Raw genomic sequence first — 17,584 nt, forward strand, 5'->3', positions numbered from 1 at the left:
CCAACCGCCCTCACACTGACCAAGAGTATATCACCCTTCACTCTGTCAGTAGAGTGCTGTTAATTTTGACAAATGGGTTACATGCTTGCTTGTTTGAATGGGATTTCATGAATGCAGCATTTGTGATACGGCTGCCTCAAATATTGTTATTCAGTCATCTTTCTGGAAGTTGAAGGACTACTGCAGCCATGTTGTTGGCAGAAGCTGGATGTGTGTTTGTGGCTTTGCTCCTGTACCTCTCAGGTATGAAGTGATTGTGTTTATACATCTCTTGTCAAATAATGCTCATTAACTGTAAATTGGAGTTGTTGATGTTGTTGATGTTGATGTGTCTACACTATCAGTTAGAGGCAGACATCTGTCCAGATCTTTTGATAATGTAAAGCTTCTGTTTCAGGATCTCTGGGACAAGCAAGCAGCATCTGTGCCTTGAAGGGCTCATCAGTGGATCTGCCCTGCTCAGTTACACATCCCACTTCAAGCAAGAAATGGTATACTGTAAAATGGAATGGCTGGAAGTTTGTTCTGAGAGAGATCTCTGTAGATAGAAATCGTGTTATGTATGATAAGTCTAAAGAGAGTAACTCCACTCTAACAATCAAAGATCTAAGAGAGACTGATGCAAATACATACAGCTGCAGAGACGCTACTGACAACTCAGAACACAATCGGTCCAATGAAACTAATCTTCATGTTACAGGTACAGTGGTTCTTTGTCAGTGATTTATTACTTAAAGAATAATATCAGTATATACATTTTAACAGTCACTTTCTACACGTCATTCCAGACCTCCAGGTAAAGGTGATTCCTGTCACAGCGACAGAGGGACAGAGAGTAACACTGATATGTAGCACCAGCTGTCCTCTGACTGAAAACTCTACAGCCTACATCTGGTACAAGAATGGAGCGTTTCTCTATCAGGACTCGTCTCCCTGGTACCAACACCTGGTCAGCAGTGAGGAAGCAGTCAGCTACTCCTGTGCTGTCAAAGGCCACGAGGATCTCAGAGCCCCTGAAGTCTCAGTGGGTGAGTGGTGACATTTAGCTCCTAACTTCTTCTAATATCTTTTACATTCTTAATAAATGTGGCTGGGAAAAATGGGTCAGAGAAGGTATATATACTCTTGGTGACTTGCATAAGAATGAAGTTTATTCATCCTTTGAAGAAATGGGAAATAAGTACAACCTTGGTTATAAGGATATCTGGAAATATATGCAGCTTAAGAACTGTGTTCATGCAATGAAAGGTATGGAAATAAAGGGCAGTAATGTAATGGAAGATTTTTTTGGTTTACCAAGCTTAGTACAATCCGCTTCAAGATGTTATAAAATGCTGTTAAAGGCTGAAAGTGATGATTGTGAAAAAATTAGAATTGTGTGGCAAAAAGATTTGGGATGTGAAATTGATAAAAGAACTTGGATGAATATAATTTCAAATATTGGTCAAAATATTAGGGAAGCTAAAGGAAAGGGTATGCTATTTAAAGTTTTTCACAGATTTTATTTTAGCCCTAGTAGACTGAATAGGATGGGTCTTTTGCAAAGTGATTTATGTTGGAGATGTAACAAAACTAGAGGGACATAATGCATGCTTTGTGGGAACGCCCAGTGGTGCAAAAACATTGGGGATTATGGAAGAGGGCCTTGGCTTTTCTGTTCCGAAGACACCTAGACTTTGCCTTTTAGCTGACAAATCCAAAGTTAAGGGAATCAACACAGTACAGTGTAAAGTTTATATTGTGTTTGGGCATTATAACAACACTAAGGTTGGTCCTTAAATATTGGAAAAATACAAAATCACCACGTTTCACAGAATGGATGGATTTGTTGATTAAAATAACTTCATATGAAATTATGTTAACTTGAAGATTAAAGAATTATGATAAAGAAACAAGAGAGACATGGAAAAACGTCCTCTATTTTCTTAAAGGTTCATAAAGGGGATTTTTTTTTTTTTTTTTTCTGTTATGTAGCGGTCTGTAGTGTCATGTATTGTGTATATATGGCTGTATATGTTGTACGTATGATGACATTTTTTTTTTTTTAAGATTTAAAGAAAAAAAAGAAATTAAATGTTGTAACTAATGACGTTCAAGACTGTGTTATTTATTTTCCTCCTATAGATTTCCAGTCCAGTATACTGTAATGAAGTTCATCAATATAAGACTGCATGTCATTTCTTTTCCTCCAGATTCTGTCACATCGACCTGCTTTAGTGTGACCTATGCTGAAGGGAGGATGTGTTCTTCTGAGCAGCCCTGCTCCATCACATATCCCACAGGTTACAGATATATTAGCTGTTATCCATCCTGTTTACTCAGCAACTGACAACAGTAGTTTAAGAGTGCATTAAATAATCTAGAACGTTTATCAACCTCTATCGGCAAACAGTAGGAATTGCAACAACATCAACAGAACTTGTCTTCTCCTACACAAGTCTATGGGAAAACCCATAAGATTACAACATTTTGCCTTTTGTTACTGGCACAGTGACTTCAATTCTATAGCTTCTGTCATTTTTTTTAATAAGCGTGCTTTGATTTCACATTAAACAATCTAATCTAACTAATCAAGAATTTACCAAGCCATTCAGTAACTGATGAAAAGTGTATTTATCATCTCCCAACAGAACTACATGTTGAAGTGACTCCTTCTGCTACCAGAAGTGGACAGTTTGTCAGAGTGACCTGTAGCACCAGCTGTACTCTGACTGACCCCAAACCCTTCTACACCTGGTTCAAGAATGGAAACTTTGAAATGTACAAAGACCAGTTCTCTACTTTCAGCTCCTCTGTTGACAGCTACTCCTGTGCTGTAAAAGGCCATAATGATCTCCGTTCTCCTGCAGTGTGTGAGTATGAAGCAACTCATGGTACTGTTTAACTTAAGGTAGGAAACATTTGTTTCATTAGTCTGCAATGTTTGAAAGGCAATAAGAAACATGATCTGAATAATACTCAAACATATTAATCAAAATATGTGTTTTTCCTTGTCACACCATATTTATGAGATTAATATCATTGCTTAACTATTGTTTTGTATTATAAAGATATTAGGAGGTTAGGGGGAGAGAGCGTGTGCATCTGCATGTGTTACGCTCTCCAGGAAAAACTCCTCTCTCCCTCCCCGGCCCACTGGAGGGTCTGGGGACCGTGGAGCACATCAGGAATTGACAACAACAGAATTGGGAGAAAAATGGCGAAATAAGAAAACAAATATTTGGGGCGTCCTGGTGGCTCTGTGGTCTAAAGGCCCTGACACACCAAACCGACTTCAAAGAACCAGCGGCGACGAAGGCCGACTGTTGCGTCGCCTCACGTCGCCTGCGTCTGGTCCAAAAATTTGCACTTGAACACACCGCAAAGACTACAGCCGACGGCCAACTAGCACGTACGTTCTGCGCCTGCGTGAGGGGAAATAACTCTCCATACCTTATGTCTGATAAGAAGTTGCAAATGGCACTGGCGTTGTCAGCCCTTGGTCTTTTGGTTGTGGAAGAAGAAAGGAAGAGGCGGAGGCGAAAAATAAGGAGAAACCGCACTAAATGGGTGAAATCATGAATAACGTTACTCCAGCGACAGGCTCAAGGGGCTTTCCCGAACCTGTGTCGAGAGCTGGAGATAAATGAAACCTCCGATTTTAAAAATTTCGCTCGGCTCTTTCCTGTTCAGTTCCACATGTTGAAGGAATTTATCAGTCCAATCATCCAGAGGCAAAACACGAACTACCAATCAGAGTGATCTCTCTCACCGACGGCTCCGACGCCGATTCAACATGCTCAATCGGCCGAAAAGACGCCGACAGGGTCCGACTAGTGCCGACGGTGCGGGACACACCGCAAAAACTAGGGACACCGACGCTTACCAACGGCCCGACATTGCCCGAAGGCCGACCGTCGGCCTGGTGTGTCAGGGCCTTAAGGCACATACCATATAGCTGTGATATCCTGGGTTCAAGTCCATCCCAGGGCCTTTGTTGCATGTCATCCACTTCTCTCTCCCCAATCCTTCCTGTCTCTCTACACTAGACAGTCAAATGAAGCAAAAATATCTCTAAAAAAGTGAGGTTTCACTTTGAGTCTTTCATCTATATTTCAGGTACTGAGGGTAAGAACTGCTGGAGTGTGAATTATGTCAGCAGGAGAAACTGTGCCCTGGAAGGCTCTTCAGTGGACATTTATGGTGATTACTCATATCCCACTGGTCAGTCCAAGCCTAAATTTGAGTATGCTATAAGGAAAGCTGGCAAGGTGCATCCTGAAAGTCTGATCCAAGATGCACGTCATGTGTATCATGAAAACATGGAGAACCACCAACACATCCTGAAAATCGCAAACCTGACAAAAAGTGACTCAGCAGAATACGCATTCAGATTCCTAATAAATGACCCAGAACGGCAACATTCTGGTTTTCCTGGAGTGACTTTAATTGTGACAGGTAAATCTTCTTTTTTGTTTCTTCTTCACCATGCACTAGCAGCAATCAGCAGTAATTACAGCGCCCCCATCAGGCCAATCCATTTTATTATTTAAACGCTGTGACATTTTATCTCTGTAACTGCTATGATAATGTATTGTGTTGAATTCATGGCTGCACACCAATTTCCCCAATAGGCACATGACAGTCTTGAACTTGAGTTAATGAAGCTATGGTGAAAGTTAAATCAGGAAGACTGCTTTTCTTACATACACTCTCTAGTTTTAAAGATAGGAGATTTTCCCGTGCTGTCAACTTCCCACACTGTCAGCTGTCATTTCCTCCTTCTGCTATTTATATTTGACCAATCAGATCTCTCCATTTGTTCTGAAAACCAGTCATCATGCTGCTGCCAGAATCTAAAACTGTTCTGCCGTCAGCTGTCATTTTATCGTCCACCCCATGAAGATAATTTCATGATGGGGTCTAATCGTGAAAGCCGTTCTGTAAATTCTAGACTCACCCGTAATTTCAATCATGCAATAAAAACTTCCTTCACTTAGTCTCTCCTGCCTGAAATATATCTCTTCTACACTGAGTGACCAGTCTAACCATCTCTCAGCCCTGACAGTGAAGGTGACTCCTTCTGCCGTGATGACAGAGGGCCAGAGAGTAACACTGACCTGTAGCACCAGCTGTCCTCTGACTGACAACACCACCTACATCTGGTACCAGAACAGACGACCTCTGACCCCGCCAGAGAGCCAGCACAAACACCTGGTTCTAGACCCAGTCAGCAGTCAGCATGCAGGAAACTACTCCTGTGCTGTCAAAACCCTCCAACACATCAACTCCCCTGAAGAGACTCTCACTGTCACAGGTGAGCACGGCTTTAAGATATTTGATGAGGTGTGTTTAAGTGTTACAGGTTCTTTTGCATTTGAAATTGAGATGGAAATCTCTAACAAATTGCACAGTTTCACCTCTTGCGAAATAGTGTGTAGGTCAGTGACACTGACTTGCAGCAATGACACCAGCCCTGCAGATAAGTACATCTGGTTTAAGAAGACTGGAAATCAAGGGCTTAAACCTATTATTACCTTTGCTGAAGATGAATGCAGGCAGGTAGGCGCTCCACCACTTGAATAATCTGAGAATTAAATGGGATAGATTTGGTATTTGGGGTGGGAAGTGATTTGTAGATCAGTCAGGCGATGCAGGCATCTACAGTCTTTCTGGAGTCCATGTGACAGAAATCTATCGTAGTGATGGACAACTTTACTCCTTAATATCAACAATTGAAAAAACATTGTATTCGCCTAATTCAGATTTGATCACAGGGACATGGATATCAGCAGCAGCTGCAGGAACCGCTACTGTTCTCCTGGCTATCATACTCCTCTCTGTCTTCCTGTGGATTAGGTGAACAATACTGTGATCTGTTTCAGAACAATGGCATTCAATCTCTTGTATAAAATTAATTCATTTATTTAATCATTCATTAATTTCATTAACCAAAAGAAAGAGGACCTCCACTCAACCCCCTGGACCTGGGACACCAGACAACAACGAGCAGGTGAAGTACAGCAATTAAACAATTCCACTGCAAAATAAAAACATTCCCCTCACCCATCCTGGCTGCCTTGAGGTGGATGACCTTCCCACCCCAGTCAGAGCAGCAGCCTCCCTATCCTCCAACTCATCTCTTCAGGAAGCGCATCATGTCCCTCTCTCTCGTTTTTTTTGTCCCACCTAAATCATACTCTCCTTTCCCCGATCCCTCTCCTGTATTATCATCCTCTACCTGCACCTGGTTATGTTCCTGTCTTGTTTTTTTAGAAACTGTTCCACCTTTTCTCCCATGCTCATATTTCTATATATATATATTTTTTTTCCATTTTATTTGTTTATTTTGTTAGGGACCATGTACAAAAACATTAATCTCAGTTAATGAGAAGAGATGCTTTGCACCAGATTTAGTTACTAGCTAATTTCCATCTGTAGTCCCTTAGGCAGGTAGACATAAAAACAGTGGAAAATACAAATAACCTTAACCTGTTCTGTCATAAATATCGAATATCAGCCTGTAGTCATGTAGTCCACTACCGATATGATGGAGGTTCCTCCTTGACCACAGCTACATTAAATTACCAAACTAAACAACGAAACTAAATTCAATTTTAGTTTTGTTGCACATTTTATTTATTCATTTTATTGTTCAATAATATTTTTTTCATTTGAAGGCAGTAATGTATCCCAGAGTTTCCCCTACCATTGATTTGGAGTGGTGGGTCACCCTGCCTTAAGACCTTGAAAGAATTTAGTATCTGCTTCAGTGGAGAGTTTTAGTGTCACATGATGGTTTAAATGCCGATTCAGAGACTTTTCCATGCATTTTTTTTTTGGCATGAAAATGGTGCAGTTTCAAGATACAGAACATCGGCTCTCTGCACCTTCAATATAAAAATATTGGTATGGGAATCAGCTTTCAAAAGCCCAAATCAGTCGAACCCTGGTTGCAATCATTTTATGTTGCTCTGCATAAGAGGGTCAGCCAAACTCTAAAAATGCAGTGTAATGTAAAATTATTATTCTCTATGTTGTCTCCCCATCAGTTAAACTCTGGTCCTGTGTATGACAACATCTCAGCTGTGGGCCAGAGCCCCATCCCTGCAGCACAGAGCAAACCAACAGAGCAGCCTGACCTTCACTACAGCAGCGTCCGCTTCTCTAAGAACCAGGAAGTTCCTCTCTACTCCACCGTCCACTTAGCTCAGCCCCAGAGACAGGAGGTCCAGTATGCTGCTGTCAACTTCAACAGACCCAACAGTGATGCTGGGTGAGCATCTCTTGTCATTACAACTGGACCTACTGGGTCACTTTGCTTACCAGGAAGAGAATCACAGGCTAATATTGTTCCCCCATGCAATGCAATTGGGGGGGGGGTTGATTTTGAAAAAACATGGAGGGATTATGCATCTTTTTACTGATTGGCCTGTGATATCTCAGACACCACTGGTCTGAATTTTACAAAACTTGGAGGGATGATGCATTTTGGCACTGTGTTCTGGCATTTTAAAAGCATTAACCTACACCAATTGGCTTGATGAGGGCGCTATAATTAAAGGTCAAAATCTCAAACTTTGAAAGGCCGTAACTCGAACACCACAAATCCAACTGACAGGAAACTTGTTACACACACCCAGCTATGAGGAAGCTCTACTTAAGGGTCAAAATTTTAAACTCAAACATGGTATTGCCTTTTTTTGAATAGACAATACACACATTTCGAAACACTTTGCAAGATGATTAAGTTACTAATGTGTTGTTTTTTACTTTCAGGCTCAGTGGCTAGGCAGTGAATCCCTACAGTTTGTACAAACCCCAGAGTCTGAAGGCGTGAACACACACACTCTCTGTGGTGTACAAAACAACCTTTCAACTTCAAGGAAACTCTTCCATTATGTCTGCATTGCATTTACATTTAGGCCTTTAGCAGATGATCTTATCTAGAGCTAGGCTATATAGCTATACTGTGAATGAGCAGGAAGAGGTTCAGTGCATTCAAGGACACTTCAACAGCACATGACTGATGATAGACACGCACTGGCTGTTTTGGAGAATTGAACTTGTGACCTTTTAGTTACAAGACATTCTGTCAAACCTCTCCATGGTCCAGCCCACCTTGCTAACTTCTCTAACTCAAGTTCCTCATTCAAGTATATAGTCATGACATGCTGAGCAGACTTTCACATGCTGTAAAATAAGAACAAGCTATCTATTTAGTGATTAAAAAAAATAGCATTTGTAGTCAAAGTTTATGAAAGTAACATTAATTTTATAGTCATACTAATGGCTAGACTTGGTGACCAATCTTGATAGCATTAGCTAGCTAGCCAGCTAGGCTAGGTAAACTAGGTAGCTTAAATCAACGGCTGGGTGAACAAATCCGTGAGGCTTCTTTGTGCTGTTAAGCAAAGAAAGCAGTGCATGGTGTTGTGTAGACTTTTCTTTCTCTAAAGTTTAGTAATATTTCTTGTTGATGCTTACTTGGATTACTTAGATAACAAGCCTTACATTTGGAAAGCTATAGCTAAGTTAGTTAAAATACTCACTTGACATTAAATGATCTTAGCAGATCCTGTGCTGCTTGCCTTGACGTTTTTGCGATGATTGATGCTATCCATAGTTGTCATCTGATTTCTGGCAATTGTTTTTTATTCACCCTGGTTTTTGGAAGTCTGTAACATCATTTTTTCTCCATTTAACCATGGTGTTTGCAGTGTGGACAGCAGCAAATCGGAGTTGGTAGTTATGCTGGTATAGGCCCTTTTCACATTCTGTTTCTCAGTGCTTCTGCATTGAGAAACCGGTGCATTACAACTTCCTGTTGCCAGCTGTGGCCTTCACTAAATCACTCCACAATGTGCCCAAAATGTTTTAATTTGTTATATTATGTATCTAGGTATCTAGTGCTAATAGCCACTGCAATTTTGTTGTTTTTGTTGGATTGGTTTGTCAATAAGTCACAAAAACAAACTTGCCACAGTAAGTTGTAATGCACCAGTTTAGCTGTTACCATGACAATGTGAAAAGGGCCTATTGCGTGGTGTTCTCCTAACATGGCCGCTAGAGAGTTCTAGAACAACATGGTTTTATTCTAGAATGATTCTGCAACGCCCCTACTGCTGTTTTATAAAATGTTGCTGTTTTAGGCAGTAATTTTAAAAGGCTTCTCTCTTTTTAACTGTAGTGACAATTGCATTTTTGGTTTATACTGTAATAACCTGCTTTGTTTTATTATGAAAATACATTATTTAGCATTGCATTTCAAAACATATTACTTATTCATAGCAATAATGTTATTGTGCAAAACCATGCAACATGAATAAAATTGACTAAATTATTCTCTTATTGTCCATGTACCTTGAAATGTCAAACAGAGAGTGATCTGGCAGTGACAATCCCACTTCTCTATTCTTTGGTTTCACTTAAAGTCACAGCACCTTTCATTATATGACTGCAATTTTGTGTCCATCGTGGTACACATATGGTTTAGTGAAATTAGGGATTCAAAGGAACCAGCTGACTGAGACAACATGGCCTCAGTCAGTCAGTCATGAACACAACTAAAGTCCATATTCAAATATTTTATTACTTTAAGAGCATACGCTTCACAATAATTAATCCAAATACAAAACATAAGAAATAACGTGTTACTTCAAATTTACGCAGTACAGGTAGTAGTAGGTCTTTCTTCTTTTTCTTTCAAGTAAGTTGATAATTCAAGTCTGGTTTCAAGTCCAGTTGAAACAGTTTTGTTGAATATGTGTTAAAGACACCTTAGTTTACAGTAGACAGTCACTGAAACATTGGAACAGTGTACAACCAGGTTATCAATGGGTGTGATGTTATATACTCTGCTTAAAATCAGTACAACTTCTATGGGCATGAAAAAGAGATATGGAGAGAAGAATGGCAAAACTACAGAATCAGGCCCCCGATACAAAAGGCATAAGTGGTTCTTCATCATCATCATCATTCAAGCTGAGCTGTGATCCAGTATATTCCATACAGTAGTACATACTGTATGAGGGGCCCTTAGATCCTTCTGATCATGTGACCTTAGAAAAAACTCTGTCTACTGAGTATCTTTGTTGTTAGTCAAAGGTGGGGAAAAAAAAACAGGAACCACAGACGGAAGAATGAGTCTGCTAAATGACACAATGTAATGTAAGAATGAAGAGGAGGAGGAGGAGGACAATTTTACCACAGCCAATCAGAATAACAGCTTCACTCAAGCTCAGTGTGACTGCGAGATCTCGCCTACAAGAGACTGTGCGTTTGCTGATAGGAACGAGAAGTGCACCATTGAATTCTCACCTGAAGAAGGGGTCACAGTCACACTGCTAATATGTGGAACCCCCCCCCCCACTTTGGTTTGGCTCTGACAATATCAGTCACTCCTCATTTTCCCTTCATCTGTGTATGCACAAACTTAATATACCATGGTATAGGATCAGTGATAAGGTCAGTCATCTTTCATTTCTTAGTTGTTTCACACATTTGAGCTGTAGCCACACTCACACAGTCCGATGATCTGTTCTGGTGTCAGCTATTCATAATTTCTCTTGTATCTGTTCCTATGTAGGTCAGTGGGTAGAGCAAGGTACTAACACTGTCAGGGTTAGGGTGCCATTTAGGGTGTTTTCACATACTTGCTGTACTTTGTGGTATGCTGTGTTTAGATAGATACTTTATGGTCCTACAACAAGATGAAGTTCATTTTCACAGCTTGAACATGTAAACGCTGAAGAACAGTAATAGAATGACAGTTCACAGCACACAGACATATAGACATATAGACATTGGGTTGAGGGGGAGATCAGGGTCATGTGAAGAAGTGAGGGCTTCACATGTGAGCATTGGAGTTGAGGTCTGTGAGGCTGCGAGTGGAAAGTCCAAGGATGGTAGAGGCAGTGTGTGTGATATTGAGGAGTGACTGTGAGCATAGTACTACATGTACTATGTGGTGTGCTTTGTAGTTCTTTATGGTACTTTGTGGTAGTTAGCGGTTGGGCAGTGTGTACTTTATGGTGCTTTGTTGTTCTTTGTAGTACTAAAACATGTAAATGTTTGCTTGCACTGTTTTAAGCCTACTTTTAATGTAGTCTGAAAGGTGCTATATAAATAAAGTTTTACATACATACTGTTCTTCTGTATTGGAATAATGCTTAATGCTGTACTACTTTCTGTTTGATTTGATCACTGTAAAAAAATAAAATTGCTCTGTCTCAAATTGCTCTTAATATCAGAAATGTTAAACTGTTTTGTTGATTGCATCATGTTTAGATAAGAAAATGAATGCTTTAGATATTCAGTAATTCCATTTCACTATTTGCTTTCACTTGATGTCACAGCACCGCTCATTTTACACTGGCCAAAGTGGTACAAGTGGAACCAACAAATAAACAGCTGATATGGACCAATGCAGGGCCACCAGGACAAAGGTACTAAAAAGATACAAATCGCTCCTGATGGACATTCTGCAGTGTATTAAAATATCACTGAGGTCTGTATCTTCCTCTGACTGATGCTAAGTTGTTTCCACAATCAGTTAACCACAGACCATGTGTTCACCACCGACAGCTTCACATCTCTCTGCCCTCACTCTGGCAACTTTGACACCTTTGAGCCAACAGACTTTCTCTATGAAAATGGCCAAAACTGATTTAATTGTGCATAGCGATAGACATTTGTAAAGAGTTTCAAGTACTGATGCTCTGCAGCTACAACACCACATTTTTATGTCAAAATATGACGTCAGTTTTTTTTGAGAGTTACTTTCACAGCTACGTAGATTCTTCATTTGAGCTTAATTTTTCTATGGTAATGACTTAAAGAGGAAGGAAGTGAATTTTTGATGTCAGAGCTGCATGCTCAGTGCCAACCGCCCTCACACTGACCAAGAGTATATCACCCTTCACTCTGTCAGTAGAGTGCTGTTAATTTTGACAAATGGGTTACATGCTTGCTTGTTTGGATGGGATTTCATGAATGCAGCATTTGTGATACGGCTGCCTCAAATATTGTTATTCAGTCATCTTTCTGGAAGTTGAAGGACTACTGCAGCCATGTTGTTGGCAGAAGCTGGATGTGTGTTTGTGGCTTTGCTCCTGTACCTCTCAGGTATGAAGTGATTGTGTTTATACAGCTCTTGTCAAATAATGCTCATTAACTGTAAATTGGAGTTGTTGAAGTTGTTGATGTTGATGTGTCTACACTACACTATCAGTTAGCCCCGTACAATGTGGCCCTTAATGGTCTTGGGACTTTTGTCTGTTTAGGTCTTGTTTTACTGATTTTTGGTACGTTGACCAATTGAAGAGCACATTTTGAATGAGAAGTAGACACTTACTTACTTAATTACTAACACTTCATGTGTTAGAATGAACTTTTTCAAGTACACTTAATTTACAGCATGCTATCATCATTCAATTAGTGTAGAAACCATGATTTTAGATGCAGAAATCTGTCCAGATCTTTTGATAATGTAAAGCTTCTGTTTCAGGATCTCTGGGACAAGCAAGCAGCATCTGTGCCTTGAAGGGCTCATCAGTGGATCTGCCCTGCTCAGTTACACATCCCACTTCAAGCAAGAAATGGTATAATACACATTGGAATGGCGAGAAGTATGTTCCGAGAAGGATCTCTATAGATAGAAATCGTGTTATGTATGATAAGTCTAAACAGAGTAACTCCACTCTAACAATCAATGATCTAAGAGAGACTGATACAAATGAATACTGCTGCAGAGACGCTACTGACAAGTCAGAATGGAATTGGTCCAGTGGAATTAATCTCCGTGTTACAGGTACAGTGGCTCTTTGTCAGTGATTTATTACTTTGAGAATAATATCAGTATATACATTTTAACAGTCACTTTCTACACGTCATTCCAGACCTCCAGGTAAAGGTGATTCCTGTCACAGCGACAGAGGGACAGAGAGTAACACTGATATGTAGCACCAGCTGTCCTCTGACTGAAAACTCTACAGCCTACATCTGGTACAAGAATGGAGCGTTTCTCTATCAGGACTCGTCTCCCTGGTACCAACACCTGGTCAGCAGTGAGGAAGCAGTCAGCTACTCCTGTGCTGTCAAAGGCTACGAGGATCTCAGAGCCCCTGAAGTCTCAGTGGGTGAGTGGTGACATTTAGCTCCTCATCATATTACGGTACCTCTAATAAATTAGCTAGCTTGATATCTTTTACATTCTTAATAAATTAAATGTTGTGACTAATGACATTCATCAATATAAGACTGTGCCATTTATTTTCCTCCTAGATTGCCAGTCCAGTGAGGTGGTGATAGTGTGGTGTTTTAAAATATTTTAAAAAGTAAAATCCTGTGTAGAATGCCTTTAAATATTGTGACTAATTATTGTGATGAAGTTCATCAATATAAGACTGCATGTCATTTCTTTTCCTCCAGATTCTGTCACATCAACCTGCTTTAGTGTGACCTATGCTGAAGGGAGGATGTGTTCTTCTGAGCAGCCCTGCTCCATCACATATCCCACAGGTTACAGATATATTAGCTGTTATCCATCCTTTCTTCTCAACCACTGACAACAATAGTTTAAGGGTGTATTAGCCTAATTAATGTCAAATGTTAATCAGCCTCTATGGGCAAGCAGTAGGAATTGCAACATTTTACCTTTTGTTACTGGGACAATAACTTCAATTCTATAGCTTCTGTCTTTTTTTTTAATAAGCGTGCTTTGATTTCACATTAAACAATCTATCTAATCAAGAATTTACCAAGCCATTCAGTAACTGATGAAAAGTATATTTATCATCTCCCAACAGAACTACATGTTGAAGTGACTCCTTCTGCTACCAGAAGTGGACAGTTTGTCAGACTGACCTGTAGCACCAGCTGTACTCTGACCCCAAACCCTTCTACACCTGGTTCAAGAATGGAAACTTTGAATGGGACAAACAGCAGTTCACTGTTTCCAGCTCCTCTGTTGACAGCTACTCCTGTGCTGTGCCAGGCCATGAGGATCTCCGCTCTCCTGCAGTGTGTGAGTATGAAGCAACTCATGGTACTGTTTAACTTATGGTATGAAACATTTGTTTCATTAGTCTGCAATGTTTGAAAGGCAGTGAGAAACATGATCTGCATAATACTCAAACATTATATTAATCAAAATCTGTATTTTTCCTTGTCACACCATATTTATGAGATTAATATCATTGCTTAACTATTGTTTTGTATTATAAAGATATTATTTCATTATGGTAATTTTTATGGTAACACATACATACATACATACATCACTATCATTACTGGTGCTCTGGGGACCTGTAGTCACCACCACCATGTTCATTATAACAATTTAGTCAAAGAATCATTATTATTCCAGCATCACCATAGACCCAAGAAATGTTGTATCATTCTGTGTCCAGGGCCATACATTTGAACAAGCAATTTTGCTTGCTTTCAGATTTGGATTTTGACTGAGTAAAAACAAGTAATTGCAGAAAATAGGACAGACAAACAAAAGTTTGAGATTCACAGCTCCTAAACTTGTAATGGCATATTGTATGTATACTAAAAAGTTAAAATCTTTGGGGCGAGCACTCGGGTGGTGCAGCAGAACGGTAAAAAAAACGCTACGAACCTCCGGTTTCGTATCCCCGTAGCGGGGCCTTCGGGGGGGAACCTGTCCTTGTCGTTGCAAGAGCGACTCCTACTGGTTAGTCGTTGTGCCTGTTCAGTGAGGGGTGGGGGGGGGTCTGGGGAAGAGAGCATGAACCTCTGCATGAGTTACGCACTCCAGGAAAAACTCTTCACTGTCAGGTGAAAGGAAGCACCTGGTGACTCCACGTCTATCGGAGGAGACAGGTGGTCGTCTACACCCTCCCCGGCCCACAGGGGGGTCGTGCAACGATGGGGACCGTGGAGCACATCAGGAATTGACAACGACAGAAGTGGGAGAAAAATGGGGAAAAAAGAAAAATATATATTTGGGGCGTCCTGGTGGCTCTGTGGTCTAAGGCACATACAATATAACTGTGACATCCTGGATTCAAGTCCAGCCCAGGGCCTTTGTCGCATGTCATCTCCTCAATCCTTCCTGTCTCTCTTCACCATAGATTATCAAATGAAGCAAATAAATATATCTATATTTAAGTTGTATTCTTCTATCAAAGACAGATTTCACTTTGAGTCTTTCATCTATATTTCAGGTACTGAGGGTAAGAACTGCTGGAGTGTGAATTATGTCAGCAGGAGAAACTGTGCCCTGGAAGGCTCTTCAGTGGACATTTATGGTGATTACTCATATCCCACTGGTCAGTCCAAGCCTAAATTTGAGTATGCTATAAGGAAAACTGGCAAGGTGCATCCTGAAAGTCTGATCCAAGATGCACGTCATGTGTATCATGAAAACATGGAGAACCACCAACACATCCTGAAAATCGCAAACCTGACAAGAAGTGACTCAGCAGAATACGCATTCAGATTCCTAATAAATGAACCAGGACGGCAACATTCTGGTTTTCCTGGAGTGACTTTAATTGTGACAGGTAATCCTTCATTTTTGTTCTTCCACACAGAACTGGAGTATGTTTCTTCTTCACCATGCACTAGCAGCAATCAGCAGTAAATACAGCACCCCCATCAGGCCAATCCATTTTATTATTTAAACACTGTGCCAGTTGGACCAGTGGTGTCTGAGATATCACATTTGAGTAAAAACTTTGTCAGTTGTCATTTCCTGCTTCTGCTATTTATAATCATATCTCTCCATGTGTTCTGAGAACCAATCATCATGCTGCTGCCAGAATTTAAAACTGTTTCCTGCTCACCTGCCTTCGGCTGTCATTTTATCTTCCAACCCATGAAGATAATTTCATGATGGGGTCTAATCACCAAATCCTTTATGTAAATTCTATACTCTTTTGTAAATTAAATCATGTAATAAAAACTTCCTTCACTTAGTCTCTCCTGACTGAAATATATCTCTTTTACACTGAGTGACCAGTCTAACCATCTCTCAGCCCTGACAGTGAAGGTGACTCCTTCTGCCGTGGTGACAGAGGGCCAGAGAGTAACACTGACCTGTAGCACCAGCTGTCCTCTGACTGACAACACCACCTACATCTGGTACCAGAACAGACGACCTCTGACCCCGCCAGAGAGCCAGCACAAACACCTGGTTCTAGACCCAGTCAGCAGTCAGCATGCAGGAAACTACTCCTGTGCTGTCAAAACCCTCCAACACATCAACTCCCCTGAAGAGACTCTCACTGTCACACGTGAGCACGGCTTTTAAGTGTTATCTGAGCTGTGTTTACCTGTTATAAGCACTTTTGCACTTGAAACTGAGGTGAAAATCTCTTCCTATTTGCATGTGTTCTTTACGCTATTTGGACAATATGCGTAATTACAGGCAGTTGCTAGAATCTACATCATATATTACATCATCCACATAATATTAATCAATCTCACATCAAATCAATTTTTTAAATTCTCAACATAACTGTTCTCCACTTTACAAAAATCACTTCAAACACCCCCTTAAGGTGGCGAGTCCCTCTGCTGAAACAGCAGGGTGCTGTGGCTCTGACACCTAACATCTGGTACAAGGAGAATGAAGACTCACTAACACCATAAGGGCAGACATAGCTTCAGCACTGAGGATAGTGGAGACTACAATTGTGAGGCCAGAAATTAAACAGAAGCTCCAAACTCTATGATCCAGCTTCCTCTTTTGTATTCTTCTGAAAAATGTCATGTTTATAAGGCATTTCTCACATCCATCTATCTCCATTTCTAGGTAAATCAATAGCAATTATGCATGCAATGAGACTGACTCTGGTATTTCTGAGCCCGATTGCTCTGTCTGTCTTCTACCTGTGGATGAGGTAAAAGATCTGAAAATCCATCATTTCTATCATTGTACTTTAACTTTCTGGATTCAAAGTCCTTTTTTCCCTACTTAATAAGTCAGTTTTTAAACACAAACTGTAATTTGTGTAACTGCGTATCGTCTAACTGATTACATGCAGGAAGAAGAAAACTCAGACCTCCACCACTGAGTCTAATGACCCAGTACAGACTGGACAGGTGAGGACAGGATCTGAGAATCAGAAACTGCTGTTTGCGTGTGTGTGTGGTGTGTGTTACAAAGAGAGAGAAAGACAAAGAATGGGCATTTCCCTCCGTCATCTTGTGTGTCTTCTCTCCCCAGCAGACAGACTCTGAGTATGAGAACATCTCAGCCTTGGCCATGAACCCTGTCAGTGCAGCACAGAGAGAAGCAGCAGAGCAGCAGGAAGACAGTGTGTGAAGTCCAGTCGGGTCGGACGGATCTACGCAGGGTGCTGCGCATGGACAAACTTTCTGCCACATTCATTGAGGTTCCAGTCAGTAAGGGATGATCTGACCGCTGCACTGGGATCTGTAAACTGGGAGCTCCTGAGATATACAGTACATGGTATGGCTAATCTGTGGAGTCCACTAACTGCTAGAAAAATGAGTCTTTTCCTTTTTGACAGAATAGTTGCCAGTTGTTTTTTTTTCATTATATAATTTTTTGATGGGCTTCTTCTGTCATGTGTGTTTCTATTACTTGTTATTGATAAATGCACTGGTG

At 40.6% G+C, this 17,584-nt stretch overlaps 1 protein-coding gene across 2 annotated transcripts; it reads left to right on the forward strand.

Annotated features, from left to right (window-relative positions):
* Positions 1-112: 112 nt before the first annotated feature.
* On the forward strand, positions 113-17,576 carry LOC139909263 (uncharacterized). 2 transcript variants are annotated; one of them, XM_078291199.1, is made up of 10 exons: positions 113-243; positions 398-700; positions 789-1,028; positions 2,193-2,282; positions 2,631-2,852; positions 4,099-4,437; positions 5,039-5,296; positions 16,766-16,853; positions 16,998-17,055; positions 17,180-17,576. In XM_078291199.1, exons 1-10 carry the CDS (start codon positions 189-191, stop codon positions 17,276-17,278), a joined length of 1,752 nt encoding a protein of 583 aa, XP_078147325.1. In that variant the 5' UTR covers positions 113-188; the 3' UTR covers positions 17,279-17,576. The 2 variants fall into 2 exon arrangements, with proteins under 2 accessions (XP_078147325.1, XP_078147330.1); XM_078291204.1 differs by having other exon boundaries at positions 17,183-17,576.
* The last annotated feature ends 8 nt before the right edge of the window (positions 17,577-17,584 follow it).

This window comes from Centroberyx gerrardi, chromosome 3 (genome assembly GCF_048128805.1).
Source record: "Centroberyx gerrardi isolate f3 chromosome 3, fCenGer3.hap1.cur.20231027, whole genome shotgun sequence".
NCBI classification, from domain to species: Eukaryota; Metazoa; Chordata; class Actinopteri; order Beryciformes; family Berycidae; genus Centroberyx; species Centroberyx gerrardi.

Bases quoted from the DNA above. Each gene is read 5' to 3' on its own strand.
- LOC139909263 (XM_078291199.1), top strand. From the start codon at position 189: ATGTTGTTGGCAGAAGCTGGATGTGTGTTTGTGGCTTTGCTCCTGTAC. The intron at 2,283-2,630 runs GTTACAGATATA...ATCTCCCAACAG, and splicing joins CTCCATCACATATCCCACAG to AACTACATGTTGAAGTGACT. The intron at 2,853-4,098 runs GTGAGTATGAAG...TCTATATTTCAG, and splicing joins TCTCCGTTCTCCTGCAGTGT to GTACTGAGGGTAAGAACTGC.